The following is a 27,234-nucleotide window of genomic DNA, read 5'->3' on the forward strand; positions in this document are numbered from 1 at the left end:
TCTCACATTTCCTTCCAGCATCTTCCTCTTACTACAGATAAAAATCCTAATTTCAGGTTGGGAAGTGCTTCTTTCACCTTGCAGCCCTGGATTTGAGGTGTTTACTGTGCGTGAGTGTTTTTGGAAGAAGCTATCAGTGACGTCAAGACTGTGCTAATGGAAAGAGGACATTTCCTGAGGCACAGGAAGGCTGTGCTCAGGTGAAGCCATGTGCTGGTGTGTTTGTGTCCTGACTCCTGATCCTGAATTAGTCTGTATTTCACTGAACATACTTGCCTGACATACCTCACTGTGGCTCTCTGTCTATTAAACAGGATTCATTTACATATGATGACGACTATCTGACCTCTATCAGGAGAGTGTGATGTTTAAGTCAGTCAGTGGGGGACGGGCTCGCCCTGCCAAGTCCTGATTCCCCCCAAACATGCTTCCCTTACTAATTTAAGATTTCTATATATAAAAAAGTTTTGTCACATTGGCTTGCTCGCTAGAGGTAAAACTGCTGAGTGGAACACTAGAATCAATGTAATTTAATCAAATCAAATTGTGTTTTAGTTGGTATGGTAGATGCCATACTTAATTTTACGCAAAATGAAATGTTGCTATGAGGTATAAAACACGAAACATTTGGAAATACATTTTCAGTGTGTCGTTTCCAATGTTTTTTTTTTTTGTATTTGCACAGCTGAAGATGGTAAAGTATTGCATTTATTTTGAAATAACTCTCTCCGTTTGTCGTTTGCTTTGAATTCAAATGAAAAAGAAAAAGAAATCCATTTACAAGTTGTTGAGCTTCTTGAGCAGTGTTTTATTTCATATCTTCTACTGCCACCTAGTGGTGAACACCTAGCATCAGTAACATTGGAGAAAGATTGAATGTTTTCATTTGCATTCCCTTACTTTATCAGAAAGGATATCTCAGTTTTAAAACTGTTTATTGTATTAGATAAGCTCAAAACTATTAAATATCAACGAAGCACTTCATATATCTTTTGACAATATTTTCAGATGTTCTGTTTAGTTATATACTATTTTGTATTTAGCATCAATGTAATGTAGCCTTCATGTTTTTTATATAGGCCTAATGTAATTTTGACACCGTTCTTTTATGTTCTCCTTGTTTTCCTGGAAGGTCTGTTTATGATGGACAGGAACATGGACTCTTCATGGAGAAACTGGAGGGGCGGATCCGCAACCACGACCGTGAAATTGAGAAGATGTGCAACCATCACTTCCAGGGCTTTGTGGACTCCATTACTGAGCTGCTCAAAGTGCGCGGGGAAGCCCAGAAACTCAAGGTGCAGAAAGAGGAGATGAGGGTTTGAGGAAAATCCAGAGTTCCTATATTGTTCAACAAATATACTTTCTGTTTAATCACTCAGATAATTGGTTGTCTTATCTTCCTCAGGGTCAGGTGACTGAGACCAATCAGAAGCTACAAAATGACGGCAAGGGGGTGCGTATCCTGTTTGCTTAGTTTAGTCTTTGATTCAGAACATGTAACATTAACAAGCATGACTGAAATCAGTGGTTACCTCCCCTATAGCTCCTGACGTCAATGGATGAATTGAGACAGTGCCGTCTGCAGCAGAGGAATATCGCCACCACCATTGACAAACTCACACACTGCTTACCAGGTAGAAACATCAGGCCTCTGCCTCTGAGCTTTTTCAATATTAAATATTTGCTGTATTTTCACTACATTCAACAGCTTGGGGTCAGTGAAAGTGAATATATTTATAACGTTACTAAAGATATATATTTCAAATAAATGCTGTTCTTTTGAACTTTCTATTCATCAAAAAATATCACGGTATACCAGATAATTTTAAGCAGCACAACCGTTTCCAACTGTGATAAGAAGAAATGTTTCCTAAGCACCAAATCAGCATGTTAGAATGATTTCTGAAGGAATGTGTGATACTGAAGACTGGAGTAATGGCTGCAGGATAGGACTGTATATATTAATATACATTTTTGAAAATATATTAAAACAGAAAACTGTTTAACAATATTATATTTGTACTGTATTTTTGATCAAATCAAATTTGATAAATAAAATGTTTTTTTATTTTTATTATATAAATCATACCCAACTGAAACTTTTGACCTGTAGTGTATGTTTTTTAAGTCCTTGGAAGCTCACATGCTGTGCTCTTGACTCTTTCCCCATAATTCCACATACTTTTTCCTTGCAGTGTTGGAGATGTACACCAAACTGCAGGAACAGATGAGGACTAAAAGGTATGAAGGTTATTCAGATGCCTTTTTTGTGCACATCAACAACACCAGATGAGCACTAGGTGGCAGTAGAGATAAACTTATTCAGATTGGGCTGAAATGCACAAGGACAGTCTAGTACCCACAATATTTTAACACCTTTACTTAAAGTACATTTGAGAACAGGACATTCTCAGCTGAGGAAGAGAGAGCAAGGTGTTGATGATTTAAACAGGCCCTTGATCACTGGACCACTGGAGTATCTCATCCAGCCAGATGTGACTGTGACCAGACAGAGAGAAAGAGAATTTTCAGATGTCTGAGATGTTCAAAGCAGCATTTGGCAGCTGTCAGGAGTCAGAGACACAGAGGACACATTTGGACTGGATTTTCTTAGCTTTAGCAGCTGCATACATTGACCCATCCCAAACCTCAACATTATCAGTCAATTTTGTTATTTATGGGATTTTTGTTTTTATAGTCAAGGACTGTACATCTGACAGGAAGGTGGAGGGAGAGAGGGGGAATTTGGTGAATATGATACAGGATTTTATCCTGCGTCCTCATGAGCACACAGCTCTTATATACAAGCACATCGCAACCCTCAGGGGGACGTAAAAGAGCTTCTGAAAAAGATTTGACAAAATATGATAGGACTGTTAAACTTAACTGTTAATAAAGTTAATACATTTACTCTAGTCACTCGCTGGCTATAAAAGATATACGCTTAATAAATAATATTTTCAGAAAAGGTTTATAATTTGCTTCAATACATTAATTGTATTTAATTTAAATTAATTTAGCATTGTTAAAATCTTTTTTTTTTTTATACAAAGAAAATATATAGCTGCCTTTATATTTTAGAAAGGGTGTTCCCTTACAATGGGATCATTATATTTGGGAGTCAAAATTGTGGAAACACCTGAAAAAGCCAGTCCACCTAAACTGCCACTCTAAACGTTTTTGAAGCATTGGTTTTGCTGTCTTGTCGTGTCCTCTGTGTGACCTGATGTTCGGCATGGGCCTGCAACTTTTTTTTGTTTTTTATTTATCTCTGCTCTCCGTGTTTCCCCATCTCTCTCGTGTGCGTGGTTTTGCCATTAGCCTGGAGGTAGCGGCAGGGTCGGCCAAGAGAGACTCTCTCCCCGGTGTCGGGTCTGCTGTGTAATGTTGCGTGACTGTGATGCTGTATTCAGAGAGTGTGTGTGTGTGTGTGTGCGATGAGCATAGCTCATCTCTGAGATCATCTTGATTGGGTTAAATTGTTATCATGCTGAGATCTAACTCTTTAACCAAAGGTTAAAACACGTACTGCATGTGCAAGGCTCAACAATAATAATGTCCTGGGGAGAGCTTTGAGAGTTTTGGGTCAGTTGACGGGACTGTCATTTGCCCTCCAGTTTGACATAAAAATAAAAAATGAAAAATGTTTAATGCATGTACGTATATACAAATGAAAAAAGCAATTATAAATAATATTAATCATTTATTAATTATACATTTTTTCCATATCATTTTTTTTTGTCACATTAAAAAAGTTGTCGCTTTGTGGTCATTGAAAATTATGACTTGGAAGTAAGAGTCTGAACTTCTGTCTCAAGTGGGCCAACAGACAAAAAACCTTATTGTTGAGCCCTGCATTTGTGCTCATTAATACTGGGAAGGTTTTTTGAAGTAGCATATATATGCAACATTTCCTGTATCCATCATTTCTGACCCTGTCGTATGCTACCCAGATACTATCCAGCTCTACGAACCCTGGAACAGTTGGAGGAGAGCTGTTTGCCTCAAGCGGGATCATATCGTTTCTGCACCATCATGGCAGAGAATATCCCACGCCTGCGCACGCACATCAGAGACGTCTCCATGTCTGACCTCAAAGACTTCCTGGAGAGCATCCGCAAGCATTCGGATAAGATCGGAGAGACTGCCATGAAACAGGTGTGTGTGCTTGTGTTTGAGAGAGCGCTCGTGTCTGAATAATGCCTGGAGGTGTGTCTGAACTATTTTTTGACAGCTGCCTCATGTGCTCACCTCTGACCTTATGGTCACAGCTGGGTTTCAACTTGAGGTCTCAGAAGGAAGGACAAAGGCCTTGTTCTTCGGTAGTTTAATGTGCTTTTTCCCCATTTTTCCTTTCATCTTATCTCTGACCATCTAGTCTGGAGGAAAAAGAGCTACCAATCTGTTCTGAATCAAAGATCATTTTAGGTCGCTTTTGTTTATGCCAGAGGAGTCTAGGAACACAGTGTATGGACGCTGCTTCAAGGACAGTGCACGGAGACACGGAGAAGACTCAGGGAACACATATGAGAGAAATTGAGTGGATTTTTCGTTGGAATGCAGAAAAGTCCTCTGCTTTCTTTTACAGTTATTAGACCAAGATGGGGTGAGGAGTGCATTAGAATATGAAACGCCAAGTAGACATTAAGATCTCCCAAGCACTATAAAATCTGGCCTCACTTTTTTCTCTTTTCTCTTTGACATATTTTTTCTTTGCTTTCTTCCTTGTTCTTTTTCACAGAGGAATAAAACTGGTCATAATAGATGATATTGGACGAAAGCTCCATTGGAGGTGGTTTCTAAGGCAGGCATCACTATTGCACATACTTGCTTGCCCATGCATACTACGTTTGGGTCTTTTCCGTATCAATAAGTATTCACATTTTCTTGCAACTCATCCTGCACCATTTGTGCTTAAGTAAAAACACAGACTTACAATGGAGAGCATATCTTGGTACCATTATATTATTGAGCAGTTGGCCAATTTAAAATAAGACAAAACAAGCATTACAATTACATTACAAGCTCAAACAACTTAAATCTAGATATTTCTTTTTAATTTACTACTTCAACTATTGTTAGTTTTTCTTCAATGGAAGATCCAGGATTCCCACTGTCTAGAAACACCTGGATATATGAGGTAACCTAATTTAACCTATAATAAATTGTTTATTTATTATAATTTTTTAAAATCCTTAATCCAGTAAATCACAAACAAAAGTCATGAGGCTTTTGAATGTTGTTAATGAAATTTTAAATATTGTACCTACCGCACATACAACATTCCTCATGGTACTACCGTATTGACGATACTACCATTTAAAATAATACAATGACATTGCCAGTATTTTGAAGCTCTAGTATCCCAATGCTACCCTAGTACCGGTATACCGTTCAGCCCTAGTTTTTAGGACAACTTGGAGTCAAAGTGGTTGAGAACCACTGTCATAGACATTTGGCCAGTAAGCAACCACCTAGAACATTCAACATCATTAAGGATAACTTTGCAGTCTTCAACATCACATTTTCTTCAGAAAGTTCTCCACTCTTCTCAGATCTGTTTCTGCTACTAATTAAGAAACAGTGGAGAGCAAAAGTAGCCAAAAAGATGTCACGGAAGGGTTCAAATATTCCTCCTTGAAAAAGGCCAAAGCCAGGCGTGTGTGTGTGCATGTGATGGTGTGCTATAACACGTTTTCTTTTTACTGTGTGAACATTTTTTAGAAAGTAACACTTTCAAGAACACAAATGTAGCGAAACTGCTAAATTAACATTTTTCAGTAGTACGAAGTTAGCCCAGCTTTTGAAAAATATTGGAAATTTGATCTATTCTTCTTTTTGTTCAGGCAGTTTAAGTTAAATGATTCCAGAAATGGTTCACCTATTTGAGTCGCTTTGCAGAAGTGTGACACTTAGGTCTTTTTTATAATCGAAATATTGAGTTAAATGCTGTTGATGTTTCCAGCTAAATTCTATAAGTTAGGACGCATTCTATTTTTAAAGCTGCAGTCCGGCATTTTTCCTCTTTGTCGCCATCTCTGTTCGAAATCTGCCATTGCAGTCATTCGCGGAATTATCAACTTTACGTGGGTTGTAGTTCAACACCCTCGACACGGCACAGCGCGGATGAACGCAGTGTTTGAGGAGAGTGTGCAGCTGTCAGTCACCGCGCCGATGTGGATATTGTCATTCAGAATCACAGATTATTCTTTTTGGAAGTAAGACCAACATAAGAATTTTCACCGGGAAATGTCATCTGAACTAGTAAGAAACATTCACTTTTGTTCTGGTTCTGACATTGCAGTAAATCGCGCTGATTAAATCTAACAATTGCTTATAAGTTATCATTTCACGCAAAACCGTGCAAAGTAGCTATACTATGTTCTCTAATTGTTAATGTTAACAACGTCAGCAAGCATTGCGTGACTACATCATGTAATGTCCTTCCGATATTATCCTTGTTTTCGCATGGGTCCGGTTGCAGTCTCTTTTTTTCTGTAGCCACTCCGAAGTCCGAACGAAGTCTTTTGCATGTTACAGCGGGTGAGTCTCTAGTTGTCACTGATGATGATCGTCGTTTGAACCTTTCTGGATCCGCCATCAAATTGATAAGTTTAATTATATCAAGTGCTGTGAGAAAAGGCTATAAATCTCCAACATCCTCCAACATCCTCACACGCAATATAGCTTATACTAGCCGAGACTCCTTCTTTATGTGTACAGATGTGACGTAATGACGCAAAGACATGCTCGAATCTCCCGCGGAAATCCACCAGTACCACTAAAATTAAAAACATTATTACAAGCTTACCGTTTTGCATCGAGCTAAGGCAAGCAGATAGTTTTGAACACTGGCTGGTTATGTATTTTATCAAATATGTATTTTGGATAATTTTTAACCCAAAAAAAGCTACGGACAGCAGCTTTAAGAAAAATGCAATTTTAAGATGCATTCTGTTCAAGTTAGTGTTCATTAACCCTCATTATTTTTTTGTGTGACAAGTATACACTTCAATATACTTTAAAAAAAAAAATGATTATTTATATAATCATGTAGTTTTATATTTAAAGATATATATTGTTTCCCCAGCTTCAATATAATTATGTATGTGGCTGCTTTTTTTTTTTCTGGGACTAGTTTTTCTGGGACTTCATTTACTTTTTCTCAAGAGGAGCTTTACTGTAATTTAATCACGTTCAGTTATGAGTAGCGTGTAGCTTGGAAAGCTAGAGTTTCAAAGTTACTTCAATAACATTGGTTTTTGGAAAGTTAATTCTGTCTCTGACGATGTTGAAGAAGAGAAGTTGGACAATGAAACAATATGTGTATTCATCCAGGTAGGCAGGACTGAGGTAGATGTGTATTCTACCAGCAGGGTTTAATGCATTCGCTGTGTGACATGAGCAAATGCATGTGGACACCATGAGTTGTAATCAGAGATACCCGTTTGTTCTGTTGCTGGTCTGCTTCCAGTTGCCCCAGCCCAGCCTTTCGTTCCACTTTGTCCCTTTTCCCCCTCTCCTCATCAGCCTGTGCCCTTGTCCATAGTTTGAACAAACTGTTGGCTCCTGAAGCTCCGGAACTTGGTGAGTTTCCACTGGTCCAATCTAAATGATGGGACTGTTTGGTTTGAACTCTCTGCTGGTCTACTTTCTGAGTCTGATCATCTGCTTTGTTTATCAAAGGGCATACACTTCTATTAGTTTGTGTCCTTCCTTTAGTACAATGTGTTATCATTCATTGGATTATTTTTAATTTAATGAATAACATTGTTACTCGTTGTTAACATTTATCCTTTTGTTCTATTTCTGTTTGGTAAGTATTATTACAGTAGCTTTATTTTTAGCATATTTTTGCATTTAAAAACAGGGACGTAAATATAGTTGTACCCTATATGAAGACATAAAGGTAGCAATGCATGCTCATGCTGTCATAAATAATTGTTGTATCTCAAATCACTCTCTTGTGCACTATCACAGTACACTACATAGGGAGCCCCATTTCTGTTAAGTGACACACCGTTTCTGCTTTTGACACACTGCACAGCCAATTCAGACATTTCATTTTACTTATCTGAGTGAAGTAAAATAGTTTCATGACCATGCAGAGCAATATAATAGATTTAGAGCAGTTGTCCTGAAAAGGGCTATACATAAAATAACTGTATATTCTTGCCAATAATTATCTTTATAAACATTCAAAATGTATATTACAAAAAACTTACTGACCCCAAACTTTTGAACTGTAGGGTATGTAGTTTAGGTTCAATTGGGAAAAACACTGGTATTTGTTGCAACTCTTCCACTAGCCCACCTCTTGGGCCTCTAGGTGATTGGCGTTTGAGACCTCCTGGTTTTGTGGGCCATCTGTATTCAGTATTGGGATTTATTGAAGGGATTGTGGGAGTAGAAAAGAAGGGAATCACGTAACAGGGTGAAGGGTAGATTGCACAAGATGAAGTCAAATTGGGAACAATCAGTGAATATCCCTCTTTTTATCCGTACATTTCTACTGACCGTAACGAAACCCCACAGAGGGCCATGTAGATGCGCAAATACGTTCTTGTGCCATTTTAAACCATTAACATAAGATTAATCCCAGTGTGTAATATTGGTTGGATGTAAGGTGGATGAGATTGCCAAACAGATAATGAAACACACTGGCTCATGTGATTTTGGTTATGTGTTTTCTTGGGTGCCTGTCCTACCCTTCCAGTGGCCTCTGGCATAGAACAGCAAATTGTACTGAACGGTGTTCAAACTCTTGAACCACACGATTTGCAGCATGCACAACCACCCAGGCAAATGCACACACACTTATGTCAACATCACCATGTGCTGTCCTAACCATGCGCGGCTGTTCGGGTTCAAAACGTGGTTAACTGCTTTTCCTCCCACCCTAGCGTCCTCTCATCTCCCATCATCTCCCATCACGAACTTCCATTTGACCCAGATTCTGCTCATGCTGATGCGATCCATGTCTGACCCAGTCTTGGCCACTGACTTCAGCTACTGCTTGAGTCTCTGAGATAAACCTTGATCTGGGGCACGGCTGGAGCTGATCTTCAGCGACTCCCTTTTAGGAACACACTGTTTGAATGAATCAATCTTCCCTGGAGCCTGGCTTCGTAACCCCAGGTTTATCTTCTAATAAAAAAGAGAAGTTTTGGTGAAAACTAAAATGGAACCTCGAGTAAGCAATTACAATTTTTTTGGGGGGGGGTCCTAAGGGAACTCTTAAAGTCCCTGTAAAGTCAAAATTTTGTATGTGTTCTGAGTTTGTCACATCACAGAAAAATGTGTTATTAGCCACCCTGCCAAATTTGAATGATAAAAAAAGCCAGCAAGTACATAAAATAAGCTATCAAAATCTTGAAAAAATGAGCAGTAGTCTCTGCTCTCAAACGCTGGGGGCGTGTCCGCTGGCTGCGCTGAAACCACGCCCACTCGCGGGAAAGCTGCCGTCGCCACACTCAACTCTACAGCCGGAATAGATGCTCGCACGGTGGGCACGCACTGCCGATGATGGCACCAGTTGTCGGCGCGACGGGAGGATGAATGCCGAGGCGGGAGAACAACGGATTATCAGTGAATGTCTCAGTTGTCTACGAACTATCCCGTGTAAAATGATCACTTACAGAGGCGGGTTTTGGCAGTGATCCTCAGCTCTCCATCAAGGTTGGCTCTTCACAAAATTAATCCACTTCTTCTTGATGTAATCGTTTTTCGGAAATTTAAATAAGGACACCGATCTGTTTTGTATGTGATCCGGTGATCGCATCCAGGTAGTAGGCCTACGCATTTCCGTGACGAAGGCATAGCTAGCTAGCAATCTGTAGGCTGCTGTATTAACTAATAGTACAGACCGTAACTCAGATTGAGTGGCAAAACTGATGTGAATGTGCTCTATATTGTTAGGGGAGCGGACAGCCTCAGTGGCTCCAGTGCGTCATCAAGTAGGGGCGTGTCCAGGAGCTCAGGGGCTCCAGTGCGTCATCCAGCCCCGTTTTAGCCCAGCCCAAAAAATCCGGAAAATTGCAATGGTGAAAAACTGTTTAACGGTCTAACTCTACAATTCAGTACTTCACAGTTCACAGTCTTTGTAATATGTTTTAGCAATACATTTCTAACATTTATAATGTGTTTAGAATTTTTTTTTTAAATTGCCTTTACAGGGACTTTAATGTTGCTCAACACCACATACCAACACCATGGCATTGTGTCAGCAGGTTTTGCACCACTTACTTTTTTCGCCAGAAAATGTCAACCGCTTCCCCCTTATTTCTTGGCTTGTAAACCAGCAAAAACACCTTTAATCTCATGTCAATTCTGCTTTTTTCCCCCCAGCAGTCAATGCTCTCCATCATGTAGTTCCATTTGCATCCAGTAGGTGGCAGCAGAGGTCATCCCAGATTCTGCCTGCCTCCGCCGCTCCGTAACATCTCCCGCAGAAGTGGAATGTTGGTGTAGAGTTAAACCAATATTCAAACTCCAGTAACCTTTGAACAAAGTGACCGTCCAGTCGGCACTTGCCAAAGCCTCACATTCCTCCTATTAAAGTTTGTTTTCTTGCATGTCTTTGAGTTCTGTAAGATTTGTCTTCTTGGCACGCGTTCATGTGCGTGTGTGTTTTGGCTGTAACCCGGCACGTGCTGATTAGAGCAAAGCTATGGAGTTGTTCCTCAAAAGTAAACCAAGTGAACGATAAATCAAGCTCTAATGTCACCTTGCACAAGCTTTCTGTTAACTCAGAGAATCAATCTGTAACACTCTCTTATTCTTGATTGCTGACACAGACGCTGGCTCCTGGTTCTGACCTGCGACTTCTTCTCGCTAGCAGATGTGACTGCTCTGCTTACATGTTGGCACTCGTTGTGGCCTTTTTGCAGCTTCAGTAGTGGTTTCTGCTGTTAAATACAGAAGGGTGTCGTCGCTCTTTCTACTTTTTTGTGGGTTTCTGTTCCAGTGGTTTTGTGGTCGAGTGACGTTGGAGACATTCTGACTGTAGAAGCTGGAGAAGAATAGATCAGTTGCTCTTTGCTGACTGATGAAGAACAGAGTGCCTTTTCCTCCCATCATTTATATTTTCTTCTGTTCAGGGATTTTACTTTTTCTCTTTTGAACCTGTATTTGCCCACTTCTTGGTCATTTTTGCCCGTCCATCTCTGCATATTATGGCCACATTGTTAATGTTGTGTGGAGAAATACTTGAAGTTTCCACATTCTTTAGGCTGACGTCACAAGACAGATGGCATCACTACCACCGCCAAATACCTTTGGGCAATAAATCGGTTGTTTCAGGGTAAGACCCTCAACCTCAAGTGGATCCACTTCCCTTTCCACAGCAGAGATGGCTTCTCTTGAGCTTTGGATGTCTCTCATTCCCTCCTCCCCGCTCCATTCTTCCATCCCCGACTCCAGATGAGCGAGTAAGCGCACGAGTGAACCGCTAATAACAGAAGGTTATTTGTCTAGGGGCTCTGTGATCCAGACTTGCAGACTGGTTCCTATTCCACTGGAAATTAGGCCCAGTCTCTGTGAGCCTGTGATTGTTTTAATTCCACTAACAAATGATCTGAAAATAAATATATTGGGAGATCCAGTGCTGTAATAATGGCTCCATTGTAAGCTGTCGAGCACAGAGAGTCTGTGTGTATGTTGAGTATAGAGAAGCGGTTAGTCAAAGATTATGTTATAGACCTCAAGCTTGAATTTTAATCTTCCCTTTCTTTTGAACACCCCCCCCCCTCCCCATTCCCCTTTTGTTCTGTCAGTCACTTCTATTTCTTAGCCCAATTTTATTCAAGTTTTGTTCCATTTTACACCCCTATTTGTATATTTTCTCTGAAGGAGCATGTTTATACAATTATATGACAAATGTTTTCACCATCTTCAGAATGACTCTTAAAATATTTGCTTCATTGTCTTCTGCTTTATATTTTAGGGAGAGGTTGGTTATATCTAGTTATTTGGAAATCATCACCTTTTGCCAAACATCATTATTTGCCACAGACAATCATATGAATGTTAAAAATTCTGTTCAGGACTATAAGTAAATTATGCAAATGTATATGATTGAACATTTAACAAAGCTGCAGTGTTCGGGGAAACCTGTTGAAAATAATCTTTGTTTTAGCAGTCTAGGCTCCTTAAAGGAAGGGTAGGCAATTTCGGAGAGGCTAGCAATAGCAAGCTAGCTTTGAAAGCATTAGATCCCTTCATCCCTTCAAGCGCTCCCCAAAGCGACGCCTCCTGCAAAACACATAAACGCATACTGCCAGAGCAGTGTCGGCAAGGCGTCTCAAAAGCACATAACATTACAATAATAATGAATTTAAACAACTTACAGAGCTCTGACTTGTAACACCTGACAGCTGCAGATTCATTTCGGCATTGATAGTGTTGACATTGAAAGGCATAAATCCGAGTCTGAGGACGTGAACAGCTCCGGGTAGAACGTCATGGGTTGCCATCTCGTAATTACGGTACTTATGGTGTAAACGCAGCATAAGCTCGTTGTTTGTTTCAGGAGGAACTGTAAAAGGGCAGCTGCTGTTTGTTTGTGGCGCTCAGTGATTGTCTGTCTACAACTTGCGCTTTGTGACTCGTCTGTCTGCCTTACAGAAAGCTCTGATAACGCGTGATGTCTGCACAGGCAGAGTGCGCGGAGGAATGGAAATACATTTGTTCACAGGCAGGTACGACGTCCTATCATTGCATTTGGACCAAAATGTTTGGTCCTGAGATTTCCACAGAAGATATATGTTCCAGGGCTGCACGATACATTGTTTTAGCATCGATATCGTGATGTGCGCATCTGTCTTGATATCGCAGGATGCGCAATGTCAAGTATAGGGATCATAGTTGATCGATCCGTACGGGCCAGCTGGCAGCTGTGCAGACCTAATAAGTTTTTTTTTTTTTGTAAATATATTTATACCACGTCTATTATTGATTGCTTTCAGGATGTGATCAGGAGGGTTTCAACCAGTACGGTAAAAAGTGTTTATGAAATACAAGTATTTCATTCTTTTTCTCCAAAGGAATATTAAAGTGCCTATTTATGCTAAATTATAATTATGCTATTTTAAAGATTCCTAATTTTGTTTTAGAGGTCTCCAACAGCAGGTTTACATGGACCAATGGTCAAAAAACACTTTCATTTTCTCATAATATACATTGCACATCACCACATTTTTCAATGATTCTCAAACGACTTGTCTGATGAATCAGTCTCTCTAAATCCCTCATTTACGTGAGCCTACTCTACTCTGATTGGCCAGATGGCCAAGTCTGTTGGTCTACCGCTTACAACACATGTCGGAAACAAAACGCCCATTACCATCATTGAATTCCAACTCCGGAGGCTTCCTAAAACTTAGAGATTGTCTTTACAATGTGCACAGTAATGATGGCGTCGATTTAACCATATTTATTCGAGTGCAAGTCCAATGGTGAAACATTACTAGAACATAACTAGAAACATAACTAGTTATTCAACCCAATCCTCCATCGCAAGGATGACTTGATCAGGACGTTTCTTAGTGATACACTACTCAGTTTGTCGTTCATCATGAGATGTTGCAACTGTAATTCCTCACCATCAGCATTAAGAAGTGTATGTCCATCAACAAACCAATGTGTATATTTCTAATTTATTGCGGTGCACATGCGGGAACTGTATCATTAACTGTATCATAACAGCACATACGTTAGCCGAGCACTAACGTGAATGAGAATTTGCTTTCGCAGCGGCGTCTTATTGACATGTACACCAGTTACAGCGTTTGAGGGCTAGTCAAGTTGTTGGCGGGCGGACAACAGGTGCGCATTAGGCAAATATGTTACCCAGTGACGTGTAGCCGCAACGGAAGTAGGATTGGAATTCCTGACGAATCGTTTAGCCGGTTCAGAGTCGATTCTTCCTTTTGAGAGACAATAACTTTATTTATCGTGCACTTTCGGCTTCACAACTTTGCAGATTGTTTACTTTCACAGACAGCTACATTACACACTGCATGAAAGGTAATATTTGAAAAAGCATAATAGGGGCATCGAAGAAAAAGGTACCAGTACTGTGTTTTTTTTTGTGTGCAGAAATGGATTATACAGCCCATGAAACAAATGATACATCTGAATAAAAAGACAACCGTACAATATAAAACTACAGATGTATAGATATTTTTTATAAGCATAAAGTTCAATCTGTTTGAGGTAGAGATGCACCAAAATTACTTATTTTACAGAAACTGATATTAAAGTTTTCGTTTAGCTGAAAACCAAAAATAAACTATGAATGATTGATTGATTAAACTATATTGTCTACTAATGTGGAAATTTGTCATTGACTCTGACTCGTATACACACGTGGATGGGATTTTTACTTCTATTGCACCCTATTCACAATTACAAATATTTCTGAAGGGAATAAGTGCTGTACAACAAACTGCATAACTTTTTAACAACTAAAGATATTTTCACCTTTAATTTTTCAAAAGGAATAATCTTTTTCTTGTCTTATTTGGCATGTTTCTTCACTGCATTAACATAGTCACATTCTAGTTTAAATCCTGAAATTGCAGCTGTGGCTAACTAATATGTCTTTCACTGTGAAATTCAAAAGTTCTTAATAATGGAGCACTTCATGGGGCCACTGAAGGAAAGGAATTTTTGCAGTGTTTGTTTGTTTCTTTTTGTTTGCCTTCCAGTACCCCATCACTCTGACGCGAATGCCTCTACTTAAGATGAGAGGACCGAACTGAACGAGTGGGACGTAACAGCCAATGAAGCACAATAGACAACACACTACTGTCACATACTGCATCCGATACACCCTCGCTATGACGCACATGCCTCTACTAGAGATTAGAAGAGGACTAGAACTTCAGACATGTCTAAAGAAATAAGTAGAGCACAATGCAATGATGAATACAATGACAATGCTCAATCTTTACATAGTCCAATTAGTGCATTTAGACCTTCTCATTCTCAGAGAAGAATAAAGTGTTGGTTTTGTGAAAACATCAAGCAGCCACAACATCCACCTTGCATCCTATTGTTGCTATTTGCTTTCAATTCCTTTGTCCTCATGGTGTTGAAGTTTTCTCTCAATTACCTTTTTTGTCTGCTTTAAGAGACTGGGTTGAAATGTTCACAACAATTCCTGTAAAGAAGTCCTTTAAATCTGATGCTCTTCATGGGAAGGAATTCTTGAGTTGCAAAGGTCTCTTCATGTGCCACCATCCGATATACTCTTGCTATGACGCACATGACTCTACCAGAGAGCTCAATCTTTGCGTAGTCTAATAAGCTCATTTGGACCTTCTCATTCTCAGAGAAGAATAATCAGAAAAAACAGTGTTGTCTTGAATCCTTTTTGTGGAACCACCAGGAAGCCCACAACATCCCCTTTGTATCCTATTGTCGCTGCTTGGTTTCGGTTCTCTCGTCCTAATGGCGTTTTGGAGTTATGGAGTTTTCTTTTTTCAATAAAGAGGCATTTTTTTTGTTGTTGTCTGCTTCAAGAGCCCTCCATGCCCGAATCTGGCTCCCCACTCAATAACTTGAGAGGTCTGTAAGGAGAAGGTTGTGTGCGCATTGAACTTAGTCTTGACGTCAGACGCTGTTAAAGAATAGTGTTCTATTGAGGAAAATCTCATCTGAACTCTCACGTTTTGCTTATGGGAAATCCTTTCACAGGTGCCTTTCCCTTTGTTGGCACTAATGGGAAAAGACGTACTTTGTCAATATGTAGAACAGTATCGCTATTGATTTAGAATGTCACATGGAAACTGATGACATAAGTTCAGTCTTTGTTCCTTCTTGAATGCATGTGGGATACTAAAATTCTCTCTCTCTCTCTCTCTCTCTCTCTCTCTCTCTCTCTCTCTCTCTCTCTCTCTCTCTCTCTCTCTCTCTCTCTCTCTCTCTCTCTCTCTCTCTCTCTCTCTCTCTCTCTCTCTCTCTCTCTCGTCATGAGAAAAAAAACTTTTTATTTGTAATTTAAAATGTATTCAAATTTCATTTGGATTCTTTTAAAAAAACAAACAAATGTTATCTATCTATCTATCAATCTTTTTGGTGTAAAAATAAATAATTAAATGAAAAAAAATGAAAGTCCTACCATATGTTCCTCTTCACATGTTGCTGTGTTTGTTTTCTAGGCACAGGTGCAGATCGCTCGTGATAATGCCGTGACATCAAAGCAGCGGTCAGCGAGTGGACGGAGGATACGGAAGGAAGCATGCTCAGGCACAGAGGTGGACAGAACTGAAAGCAACCCCTTCTCAGAACAGGATTCTGGGATATTGGATGTGGAGTATGAAGAGGAGGATGAGGTGAGAGAGGAAAGATTCACCTCAGCAGTTAAGCATTTCAATTTATTTTAAGCTTTTAGCACGTTGTTTTTAGTCTACTTTTGTGAACAGGCACTTTATGAAACCAGAAAAAAAGAGAGTTCTTCATTCAAATGTGACTTTGGGTATTATTCTCTGTTCTTGCTCTTTTTCCTTCTGTCAGTCCTTCATTTGGGTGGGAATCATAATGAATGTAACCAATCTGGTTCTGATTCCTATTAGTGATTCCGCTAACTATTCTTTTAATATGTTTGAGATGGATTTAAATTATTAGATTTTTTTAAATCAAAAATGTTTCTACACTCATTCAAATAAACAACCAGCCACAAAACACAGTAATGGTTCTTGGTTCATTTCCGTTAAACATGATGAAATGAATCACTCAGTACGTGAGTCAGGTTAATTCAGTAACCACTCCAACTGATTCAACCTTTGTATGAATAACTTAGATCTGGAAAACACTGTCACAGTTTTTTAGTACAGTGTTCTATCTACATTAGCCAAAAATCTAAAGTCATGAAAATCATTTAGTTAATTTTTTTTTAAAATGGAATCTGAATATTGACTCTAAATCCCAGTTTCTCTGTCTCTGTTTTCGTCCCTCTCCATCAGTCCCTTTCTCCTGCTTTACTTTAATATCCCTATGGACTTGCTGTTGGGCTGCCTGCCCAGTCCAGGATCCCCTCCCTTTCTTAATGGAGCGTCTCAGCTCCGCAGTCGTTTAGTGTCATTAGGCCTGCCCTGCTCCTCTGAGGCAGCAATGTGAGACGTGTGGAGCATGCAAGACGTGCTCCCCAGCTGTAGCTACCACCGCCACGGAGCGAAAGGATGATCCTCGCTTATGTCCTTGGAGACAAATTAAAATGACACAATCTAGACAGTCAGTGTTTGTTGTGTAGTTCACGTTGATTTTATTTTGATGTACTCCGAAACGTGTGTGTCTTTTTCTTGTTTTGACATGGTATTTTCACTTGCTCAAACTGAAGCAACACAAGATTGACACTTGTTGTGTTTGTACTAAAGCACTCGCGATGGACTTTTGTTTTCCGTTTGCGTTATGCTAAGCAGACACTTTCATATCAAAGCAGCTAACAAAAAGTTACTTGCTAAATAAACGTTAATGTAATTTTTGACTAAAGTTACCATCTTTACCTAATGTCTTACCCAGTTCCATGATGGTGCAACATTGCTAACTATACTATTTTGATATCAGTTTGATCAGCATAAACATTTCCACAATAGTTCCATAAGTGAACATTTTACCTTCAACTGACCCTGGTAAGGTTAATGCTTTTTGCCCTCTGGTTTGACCTTTCCCCCTTCCCTTCCCTCCAAGCTTCAATCAGCCTGTGCGTCATCATGTTTTCCTCTTCTGGCTCCTGTTTGAGAAGCACTGCTTGTGCCAGGCTTTAATCTGCTTGAATCTCTGTGCTCAGGGGCTTCCTGAGAAACGGTTGTATCCAAAGATGCAGATCAGTGCCCGTTTAATGACCCCTTGCCACCTGAGCGATGTCCCTTTGCGCCCCTTCGTCCTGTCTGTAAACTCTTTATGTTGGTGTGAACACGCCATCCTTGAACCGGGCAGACATTTCCAGCTCTGTCCCAGTGGTGCATCAAGACTGAATTGTTTTTTCCACATTCTCTGGTTTAATTGTTGGTGGTGCCATGAAGTAGTCAGGTTTGAATGTCCCTGGTTGCTATTTTGCGGGCACCAGATCAAAGCTGGTATTGTTCAGTTGGCCATTTGTTTGGGTTACTTTTGGAAAAAGAGTCTTTCCTATACTGGTAGGGTCAAGGGTGGCTCAAGTCAAAGGGAAATAAAGAGAATGTGATAAGTTAAATGTGGTAAAACTACATTCATTTTACACTACTTTCATTTTTCATGACCTTTGAAAATCTAAAGAAATTCTAGTTGAAAAATATCTTTAATGTTGCTTTTCCTTATTGACTTCCAGCTTTAGTGCTGGGTATTTGTATAGGATACTATGTGTCTCTCACTGACTGTATTTTATTGCAGGTTCCTGGTGCGCAGGACTTGGTGGACTTCTCTCCTGTGTTTCGCTGTTTACACATCTACACTGTATTGGTGAGTATTTCTCATTTGCATTCTGTTTTATTTCAGGTTTGACTTGTCTGATATTTTTAATCAGAAAACGATCTCTATGCTGGCCCTCACGCTTGCATATATAACCCTCACTTTGTTCCCCAAGGCCTTTTGTTGCAGTGCTATTCTCAGGTAGAGAATATCTTGAGTTTTTTCAGCATATGTTCCTGAAAATGTGGATGTGTATTTTAGTGTGTGTATGAGAAGTTGGTCATTTAAAATTTCATGTGTTAATGTTACCGTTTTATGAGTGAGCTTTTTTACTCTACCGTTCAAAAGTTTGGGGTCGGTAAGAATTTATTTGGAAAGAAATTAATACTTTTATTTAGCGAGGATGCATTAATTTTGATCAAAAGTGACAGTAAATACTTCTAAATTGTTACAAAAAAATATTTGAATTTTCTGTTCATCTAATAACCCTTAAAAAATGTATCACTTTTGCCATGTTAACTGTTTTCAAAGTTGATAATAATAAGAAATGTTTCTTGAGCACAAAGTCAGCATATTAGACTACTATATTACAATAGAAAACAGTAATTTTAAATTGTAGCACTAGTAATATTTTACAATATTAAGTGCTGCCTTAGTAAGCATAAGAGACTTCCTTTTAAAAGCATTACGAAATATTACTGACCCTAAACTTTTGAATGATAGTAAATGTATAAATATTTTTTATTTTATGTATAGCTGCGTGATTAAGTGAAATAAAGTTCAAATCCCAATGGGGAATATCTTGATATTAGATGTTTATAATATCACAAAATCGCAGTATTTGACCAAATAATCACAATAAGATATTTTGGTCAAAATCATGCAACCCTACACTGATTTATTATCTCTTTATGATAAGTACATCTGTTAATCCGTGCTGGCTGGTCATTTTAAATCTAAGTGGCTAGCACCAGTTGGTTGTCAATGACTTTGAAATTTGCCAGTGGAAACTGGTCTATAGTTTACCAGCAAGTTCTCCACCCAAAAGTACCCTGGAATGTTCCCTGCACAAACAAATATTTCATTTGACGCAGTCACAAGTAATGAAAAATGCATCAGTGTTAATTTATTAACTATTAACTTGATAGACACGCACATTTGTGGAGTCAAGAGTCTTTAAACTATTTTCTTGTGGTATGCTTCAAAATACGACCAAGAAGTCTACGTGCTTGGGTGGGTACGTCTGTTTTTTTTTACACGAGGGCGCACGTGTTTGTTTTCGGAGTGTATGTGCTGACAGTTCCTCATGAAGACTCTTGAATTGTTTGAGTTGGTGGAATGTCACTTTTATGACCCTCCGGCCTGTAAATTTCATGTGCGAGCAGATGGACTGTCATTACTACAATAGTCTTTGTAATGGAAGCTGGTGAGAATGGCATGCTGGGGGTTCGGGGTAGAGAGGAAACCTTTAGAGTTCATGTCTTGCCCTTTTTTTGACCAGTCCAAAGCTGCTCTGGAAACCCGGTCTAGGAGCCGTCTGAGGACGCAAAGGAAAGGGAGGAAAAGTAAAGGACGAGAGTTGTTTGAAAGTGACCAGGGAGTCATAGAAGGGAGACACACACACTGTTTTGAGGTTATAGGAAAAAAAGCAAACAAATGAGAAAAGAGACCCGATAAGTGAGTCGATGTGTTTCTTTTTAAGAAGGAATGTTAGAGTTTTTGTGTTTCCTTTCCCTGGTGACCCTCGAGTCACCTCAGACCCTGGGAAATCACAATGCTTACTTATACAAAAACAATCAGAATTGCACTTTATATGTCCCTGAAGAACTTTTTTGTTTAAACGGTGAGTACAAACTCATGAACGCCTGTTTCAATGCACCTATGGCAGATACTTCCCATTCACTGTATATTCAGTGGCCTGAACGCCCCCACAGGAAGGAAGTTGTTGAGACTGTTGTATGTTCATATGGCGATTGGCCTTAGTGTGACATCACTCCAGATAATTTAAACAAACATCATGTAAACACTGCTACATGCTACTGTAAAGAGTGAGAGGGACAGAGAGACCCTTATGGAAGGGAGGGAAACAAGTCAAATATAGAATTTGTTCATGACCGTGGTCTTGAAGATGTACAATGGCGCTTTTTTGGTTCTGTTCTGACTCCTGAGCTGGCTGCACTCCAGATGGCAGGAGGCGCTGAGGGGGTTCACCTGGGTTTCCTTCATACCAGGGGGCCGTGACCCGGCCACGGTGTCCCTTGGCTTTTTTTTTTTTTCATGTGTGTGAAACAGTATGACTGTGAGGCCTTGAACTATAAGTGTGGAGCTGCTGCGGAGGAACAGGAAGTTGAACTCTGGTTGGAAATTCAAGCCGAGGGAGGGAAAGAATAAGGATGGCGAAAGAGAACAGGACAAGAGAGGGGTCAGAGTGCCCGTTGGAGGGTACAGCCTGCTCTTTTGTCAAGTTTGGCTGAAAAACTTAAATGGAAGACAATGTGTTTTAAGTTTTTCTTCACACTGCAATCAAACAATTGACATTTTTATGAATCTGAAGATAATAAAGTTCAAACGGACAGAGGAAAAAGATTATCCCTCTGGAGTGGTGGAATTAAAAGAACAGTGGACTGCAATATTTAAGTTTAGTTGTTAAAAGTGTGACCTCTTTGCCTTAAGGTCTTGCACTCACCATAACCTCGTATTGTTTTTACATTGCGAGAACACAGCCAAAATGAAATGGCATTTTTCTTTTTAACTGAAACTCGTATGACCTCAAGTGCAGACATTTAATGGTGATACTGTGTCAGAAATCCGAGGCTGGTGGAGATTTCCTGGGGTCACTTTGTACTCTTACCTCTGTTTGCTCCTGTAGAACTGTAGTGTAAAACAGTCATAGATCTCTACTCTATTCTATTCTATTCTATTCCTCCTGGCTTTCTTTTCCTGTTAGTCTCCTGTACCGACTTCCAGCTCAAACTCCTCCTCTTTGCTCCTGATGGAACTCTGAACAGTGTCTCAATTCTCTGACAGTTCTGGTCTGTGTTCAGATCAGTAAAAACAGAGACTGGTTGTGATGGGCCAGCTGCAGCAGGAAACCCTTGAGAAGGAGAACCACAGAACAGGCCTCCATCCTACTTCTCTGACCCAGAGAAGCACAACCAGGCATCAGAGGCACTAGACCTTTGTGTTGGGAAGTTCAGCTGAACTTTAGCATGAATCTTTCCACGATAGTTGATATTGGCACTGTTCTCCTTTTGATTTTGACTGTTTAGGTTAAGGAACATCTATATGAGATGGAGCATTTGGACTTGATTAACTGGGTTTAGACTGCAGTTGGTAGACCTGCTCTTCTCAGTCTAGTAACCGCACAAAAGTTTGTATAGCCAACAGGATGGACACACTCAGTTAAATTCCTTTCACACAGAACACAGTATCGTTCTCTAACATCCTTTTTGTTCCTTCTCCAAAATTTCTTTTTAAGGATTCTGAGGTAATATACATCCTGCTCCAAAGAGTCTGTGTCATCAATGACCGTATATTGTGCAGGAGTCATTTTGCCATAGTTCACAATGTTCAGTTTTGGGGAAGCTACTTTGAAGCTGCAGCTGCTCATAATTTAAAGCGAGTGGCTATGAATCACTGAATCCATTTTTTTTAAAATAAGTTGATGAATGAACCATCTTAGTAAAATGAATCAGACTTCCTAACACTTTTTGTGAGAGAGAAGGTTTGTGTGCGTGTGTGTGTTGTTGCACTTAGTGTTGAACAAGTTACTTTCTTATACTTTCTTTTTGTGTTTCTCACTGAATTGTTCAAACTTCTGTCTTTCATTGTACTCTGAAGGCCTTTGTGGTCAAAGCATAGTATATGTTTGATCCCTGTTGTTATTAAAGGTTTCAGGTTGTTCTGAAGTAATTTGAAATTTGTATAATGCTTTTTCCATTTCTGCTGTTTTCTCCTTCAATTCTTATTTCTCAAACCTTATTCTTCCTCTCACATCATTACATCTGGGTGGTCTTGGGGTGGCGTAGCCTAGTTGTAAACTATTTGGGCTTGGTAACCGAATGATTGCAAGTTCAAACCGTCAAGGGTCTCAGTATCACTATTGTCGCTGTAGAGTAAATAAGTAAAAAATATCCCATTAAATCAGAAATTCACTGTAAAAAGCACAGTGACAATGTTTCCATTATTACGGAATGGCATATTGGTGCCTGCATATTTTGCAACTGTATATTTCATTAAGTGACAATGGGCCCTAAATTGCACCCAGCGCAATTGGCTTTGTACACCGACGCATGTATCATTCGTATTTTGCACCCGTGCAAAGCGGACTTTTCCCTCCACAGACGCACGCCGGCAAACTAGGGAATGAACTTGCGCTCCCTGGCCGGTATTAGCGCAAAAAAGGAGGCGTGTTCCGGCGCAAAAAATCCCTGGTGCTATTTTGCAGTTCCAGTAAACAATTGCGCCACTGACCAGATAAAACCTAGTCTAAAGTCAGTGGCGCGTTGCGCGTACATTCAGATTGTATTATGGCCAAGCATGCGCGCTTAAAATAGCGAGTGTGAACAACGCGCATACACTGTAGATGATTCTCTCATCTACACAGATGCATTTTACTTTTTGCAAATGATACATTATTATAAGGAAAAATATTAAAACACGAGGGAAATCATTGTTGTGTCCATGACGATGGGAAAAATAGGCATAAAGCTTACACATTTACCCAAATAATTATATGCATGTTTAACCGAAGCTAATTTGGGTGGGTTTGTCCCATCCCCAATGTCACTTCTCTTTCTTTTACGGCCCTGACGAGAACATCGATCTCCTCGGCTGTGAACCGATTCTGAAGCGTGCCTGGTAAATGCGCCGTTATAATAGGATTGCGCCATGGAACAAGCGCACCTCGTTCATCATGCTCTTAAAGGGAATATGATATGACGCTCTTATTGGTTTGTTTCCCGTTACGCCCAAACCACACCTATGAATTATGAAGCTACTTCAGAACAACCCCTTTTAGATTTGCGTCGAGCGCAAGAGTCATTTATCCCGCCGGTTAAATAGCAACAGCGCCGAGATCCGCCCACAAAGTTACTTGCGCTTTGTGCTTGACACTTGCGTTTTAGATCGTTAAAATAGGGCCCATATAGTGATAATATACCAGTCTACTTGAAGTACCAAGTTCTGCTTTGTACTTTAAAATGTACTTATAACCACCATAATATTACAAGTGGTAAAATGGAAAGCTGCATTATGAATCCGTTTTCATCGTAAGTGGTCTGTCTATAAAACATACACAGACGGTGCACAGGATCATAGACATAAAGACAAAACACCATCAAGTTAACATGCATGACACTAAAATAATGCATTAAATATTAATAAATTACAGAAAAATATATCACAAAACACCCTAATGCACATTACTTATAAAACATAAGAAGAAACAAAATTATTCATATATAGTCATGTCATGTGTCACACAGGGACTTCTTGGAATGTACTTTGACTATTTTTCACTGTATTAATGCGATTAATTAATGCGATAGTGGATAGTATATACTTGCAAAAAACAAACTTGAGAGTATTTTACAGTAAAATGACTTGCAGTGTGATGTTGTGTGATGTTAACTTGCAGTTAACCAATAAACAGGTTTTTACTATAGCATTTTACATTCTTCTGTATTTTTGTTTACAGTATATTCAATCAATCAATCAATCAATCAATCAAAGCTTTATTAAGGACACACATGGTCCAAAACACAAACAAACACAGACAAATAAATTTTTTTTTTTTTTTTTTTTTTAAATCACGTTTACATATAGGCTAAGGGCCAATTGTTCCACATACTGGAGAAGAACCTGACTGAACTTAGGGCTGGGTTTGTCAGTGTTGAAATGATACTGTTTGCAGGGTCTGACAACCTACACATACATCTGTACATGATATTGCGCAGAACAGCAGAACAGGTGGGCACGCCAACAGTGACAAACATTTGGCTTGCACTGCTCCATCGTGGCACCTTAAGCAGCAGCCTCATTCCATCATTACATGCTACACTGAGTTTCTGCATGCTGCTCTTTCTGTAATGCCGCCACAAATGGGCAGTATACTATACATAGGGGTACAATATGCTCTAAAAACTGCAGTCTTCACAGGTCCTGAGCACATACCAAATTTGCAAGTCAACGTATTAGCTTGTGCATAGATCATACGACACTGTCTATAAATGTCCCTACCATCAGACAGGCCATCGGTTATATAATGTCCTAAGTATTTAGCCTCATCACAAACCTTAAGGACAATACCAGACAGAAAATTCAGGAAATGATAGTTTCCTGTCCTCCCTACTCCTAACAATCATAACATTACTCTTCTTTGCATTGTATTTATTGTCAAAGTCTGAGGCATATTGAGAGTAAACCCTCACAAACTGTTGATGACCAGCACTATATGGACAGAAAATCACCAAATCGTCGGCGTACATCAAGTGGTTGATGATAGTGTTACCAACCATACAACCTGTTTAGCAGCTTCGATAAATCGTCCATATAAACATTAAAGAGAAAGGGGGACAAAATGCTTCCCTGTCTAACTCCATTGCATACATTGAATGGAACAGACACAGAGACCCCATTTTACATGCACTGACTGTGAGCATACTAAAAAGCCAGAATTCTCACTAGAATTTTGGGAACTCCTCTGTTGTGTAACTTGTAAAATGATTTTTTATGATTTACACGATCAAATGCTTTACTGGCATCAGTAAAACATAACAATTGTGCAATTATGCCTGTTATACAAATCTAAAATCTCCTTTTAAAGCAAAAATACACATGCTATCTGTGCCATGTTTAGGTTTAAAACCAAACTGGTTGTCAGGACAAACTGTTCCAACTTATTCAGTTAAGTCCTCACCAGGACCTTGGATAGAATACTGTCCAGAGCTATAGGCCGGTAATTATCCATGATATTTATTTTGCTAGCTTTGTCTTTATTATTAAGCCCTAACATCACAGATAAAATAGACTTAAATTTTGACGCTTACACCATCAATATTCGTTGGCAAAGATGTTTTACATATATCCATTCTTTAGAGATCTTTCCAGAAATCATTTGGATTATTTTTTTGCAGTTTCCTTGCAAGTGAGTCAGACCTCATTGTGTTTTCATTCCTCTTTATGAAACGTCGGCCATATTTAAAATGTGAATTTGCCTGTTTCTTATATTCAAATAAGGGACCATGTTTATGTCTACCACGACTTCATGTGTGGTATGTATTTGTTTAGTGTATCACATTATTAGCTTAGATTTGTCAAACTCTATTGGAATCAATTGACATAGAGAAGCTCTATTAGTGTGCCGTGCAGTGCTGTAGCTGGTCAAGTCTTGTCCTGTTGTATTATCCTTTTATAAGAGTTAGTCACCCGCTCCGTCTAGATAAATTTAGAGACACTTGACCAGGTAGTGATAAGTCGTAACCGTATTGCTGCTGTTTTCTGTCTTTATCTCTGTGCGTGTCTGTGTTGTTTCTGCGCTCTTTTCTGACTGGGACGTGTGTGCATGTGTTGGTGTCATGCCCTTATAGACTTTGATAGCAGTCTGTGTGAGGTGGACAGGAACTGCACTTTGGGACTCTGGGAAAAGGGTCAAATCTTTAAGGGCTGAATGAGTGCCTTTTGTTTTTAGACCACAAGCCTCTGCTGCACTGTTTTCTGAGTCATACTATAAGATTAGAAGAGAGAGTACCCGATATGCTTTTTTTTTGTAAGTTTAGCGTGGTCTCTACAAGTAGGAATCTGTTTCCCTGTGTCAACTGCTTCTTTCCGTCTTTACCTTGCCTCTCTTGTTTCATCTTGAGCTTTTCTGGTGTAAACACAAGTCTTACATGACTAATGCTCAGTGGTCACAGAGCTGTTCACACAAATTGAGAGCCATATTCTCACTCAGGTGCTTAGAATGTGTATCTGCCTTACACAGGGTGCCCGGGACACGTTTGAGAACTACTACAGGAAGCAGCGGCGGAAACAGGCCAGACTCGTGCTGCAGCCTCACTCTAACATGGTACGCCCTTACACCGCCTGAGAACATGTCGTGTCTAACTGTCTGTCTGACACCCTCCTATAATATTCACTGCACCACCCCAATCACTAACATCACCTGACATAAACTCTCAGGAACTGTGAGGTGGTAAGTCATTAGTGCTACATAACATACAAATGTATACTTAGTTGACATGGATGCATTCAATGAACTTGACACCAATGTATAGTTAATTTAGGGCCTGAAAATTCAAATGGGGACCTCTAGTGTAGATGTGTTTATATAGAGTTTTCATTAGCTTGCACAACGATTGGAAAATGAGGTTGAACCATCGTTCCATAGCTCAGTTGCACTTAATGTTGATGTCATTACAAAATACTTCATACACTACTGTTCAAAAGATTAGGGTTAGTAAGATTTATTTGAAAGAAATTCATACTTTTATTCAGCAAGGACAAATAATAATTGATCAAAAGCGAAAGTAAAGACATGTTTAATGTTACAATAGTTTTCTGTTTCAAATAAATGCTTTTCTTTTGAACTTTCTATTCAAAGAATCCTAAAAAAATTTTTTATCACAGTTTCCAAAAAAATGTGTAAATATTTGTTTTCAACATTGATAATAAGAAAAATAGTTTCTTGAGCACCAAATCAGCATATTGAAAGGTTTTCTGAAGGATCATGTGACACTGAAGACTAGTGTAATGATGATGAAAATTCAACTTTATTTCAACTTTTTTAAAATTAGATTTTAATAATAAATAAAATGGAAAACAGTTCTGTTTTTACTGTATTTT

The 27,234-nt window shown here is 39.3% G+C and overlaps 1 protein-coding gene across 2 annotated transcripts in view; it reads left to right on the forward strand.

Moving 5' to 3' along the window:
• The window catches only part of exoc6b (exocyst complex component 6B), a 99,054-nt gene that overhangs the window by 15,860 nt on the left and 55,960 nt on the right, over nt 1-27,234 (forward strand). For both annotated transcript variants that reach the window (XM_056268699.1, XM_056268700.1), the window contains exons 2-9: nt 1,133-1,298; nt 1,409-1,456; nt 1,547-1,637; nt 2,199-2,244; nt 3,957-4,161; nt 16,167-16,340; nt 18,376-18,444; nt 26,375-26,458. In XM_056268699.1, coding sequence (XP_056124674.1) covers nt 1,133-1,298; nt 1,409-1,456; nt 1,547-1,637; nt 2,199-2,244; nt 3,957-4,161; nt 16,167-16,340; nt 18,376-18,444; nt 26,375-26,458 — 883 coding nt within the window. The remainder of the gene's footprint in view (nt 1-1,132; nt 1,299-1,408; nt 1,457-1,546; nt 1,638-2,198; nt 2,245-3,956; nt 4,162-16,166; nt 16,341-18,375; nt 18,445-26,374; nt 26,459-27,234) is intronic.

Source organism: Rhinichthys klamathensis, unplaced genomic scaffold, assembly GCF_029890125.1.
Source record: "Rhinichthys klamathensis goyatoka isolate OS25496 unplaced genomic scaffold, OSU_Roscu_1.1 h1tg000275l_1, whole genome shotgun sequence".
Classification (NCBI taxonomy): domain Eukaryota; kingdom Metazoa; phylum Chordata; class Actinopteri; order Cypriniformes; family Leuciscidae; genus Rhinichthys; species Rhinichthys klamathensis.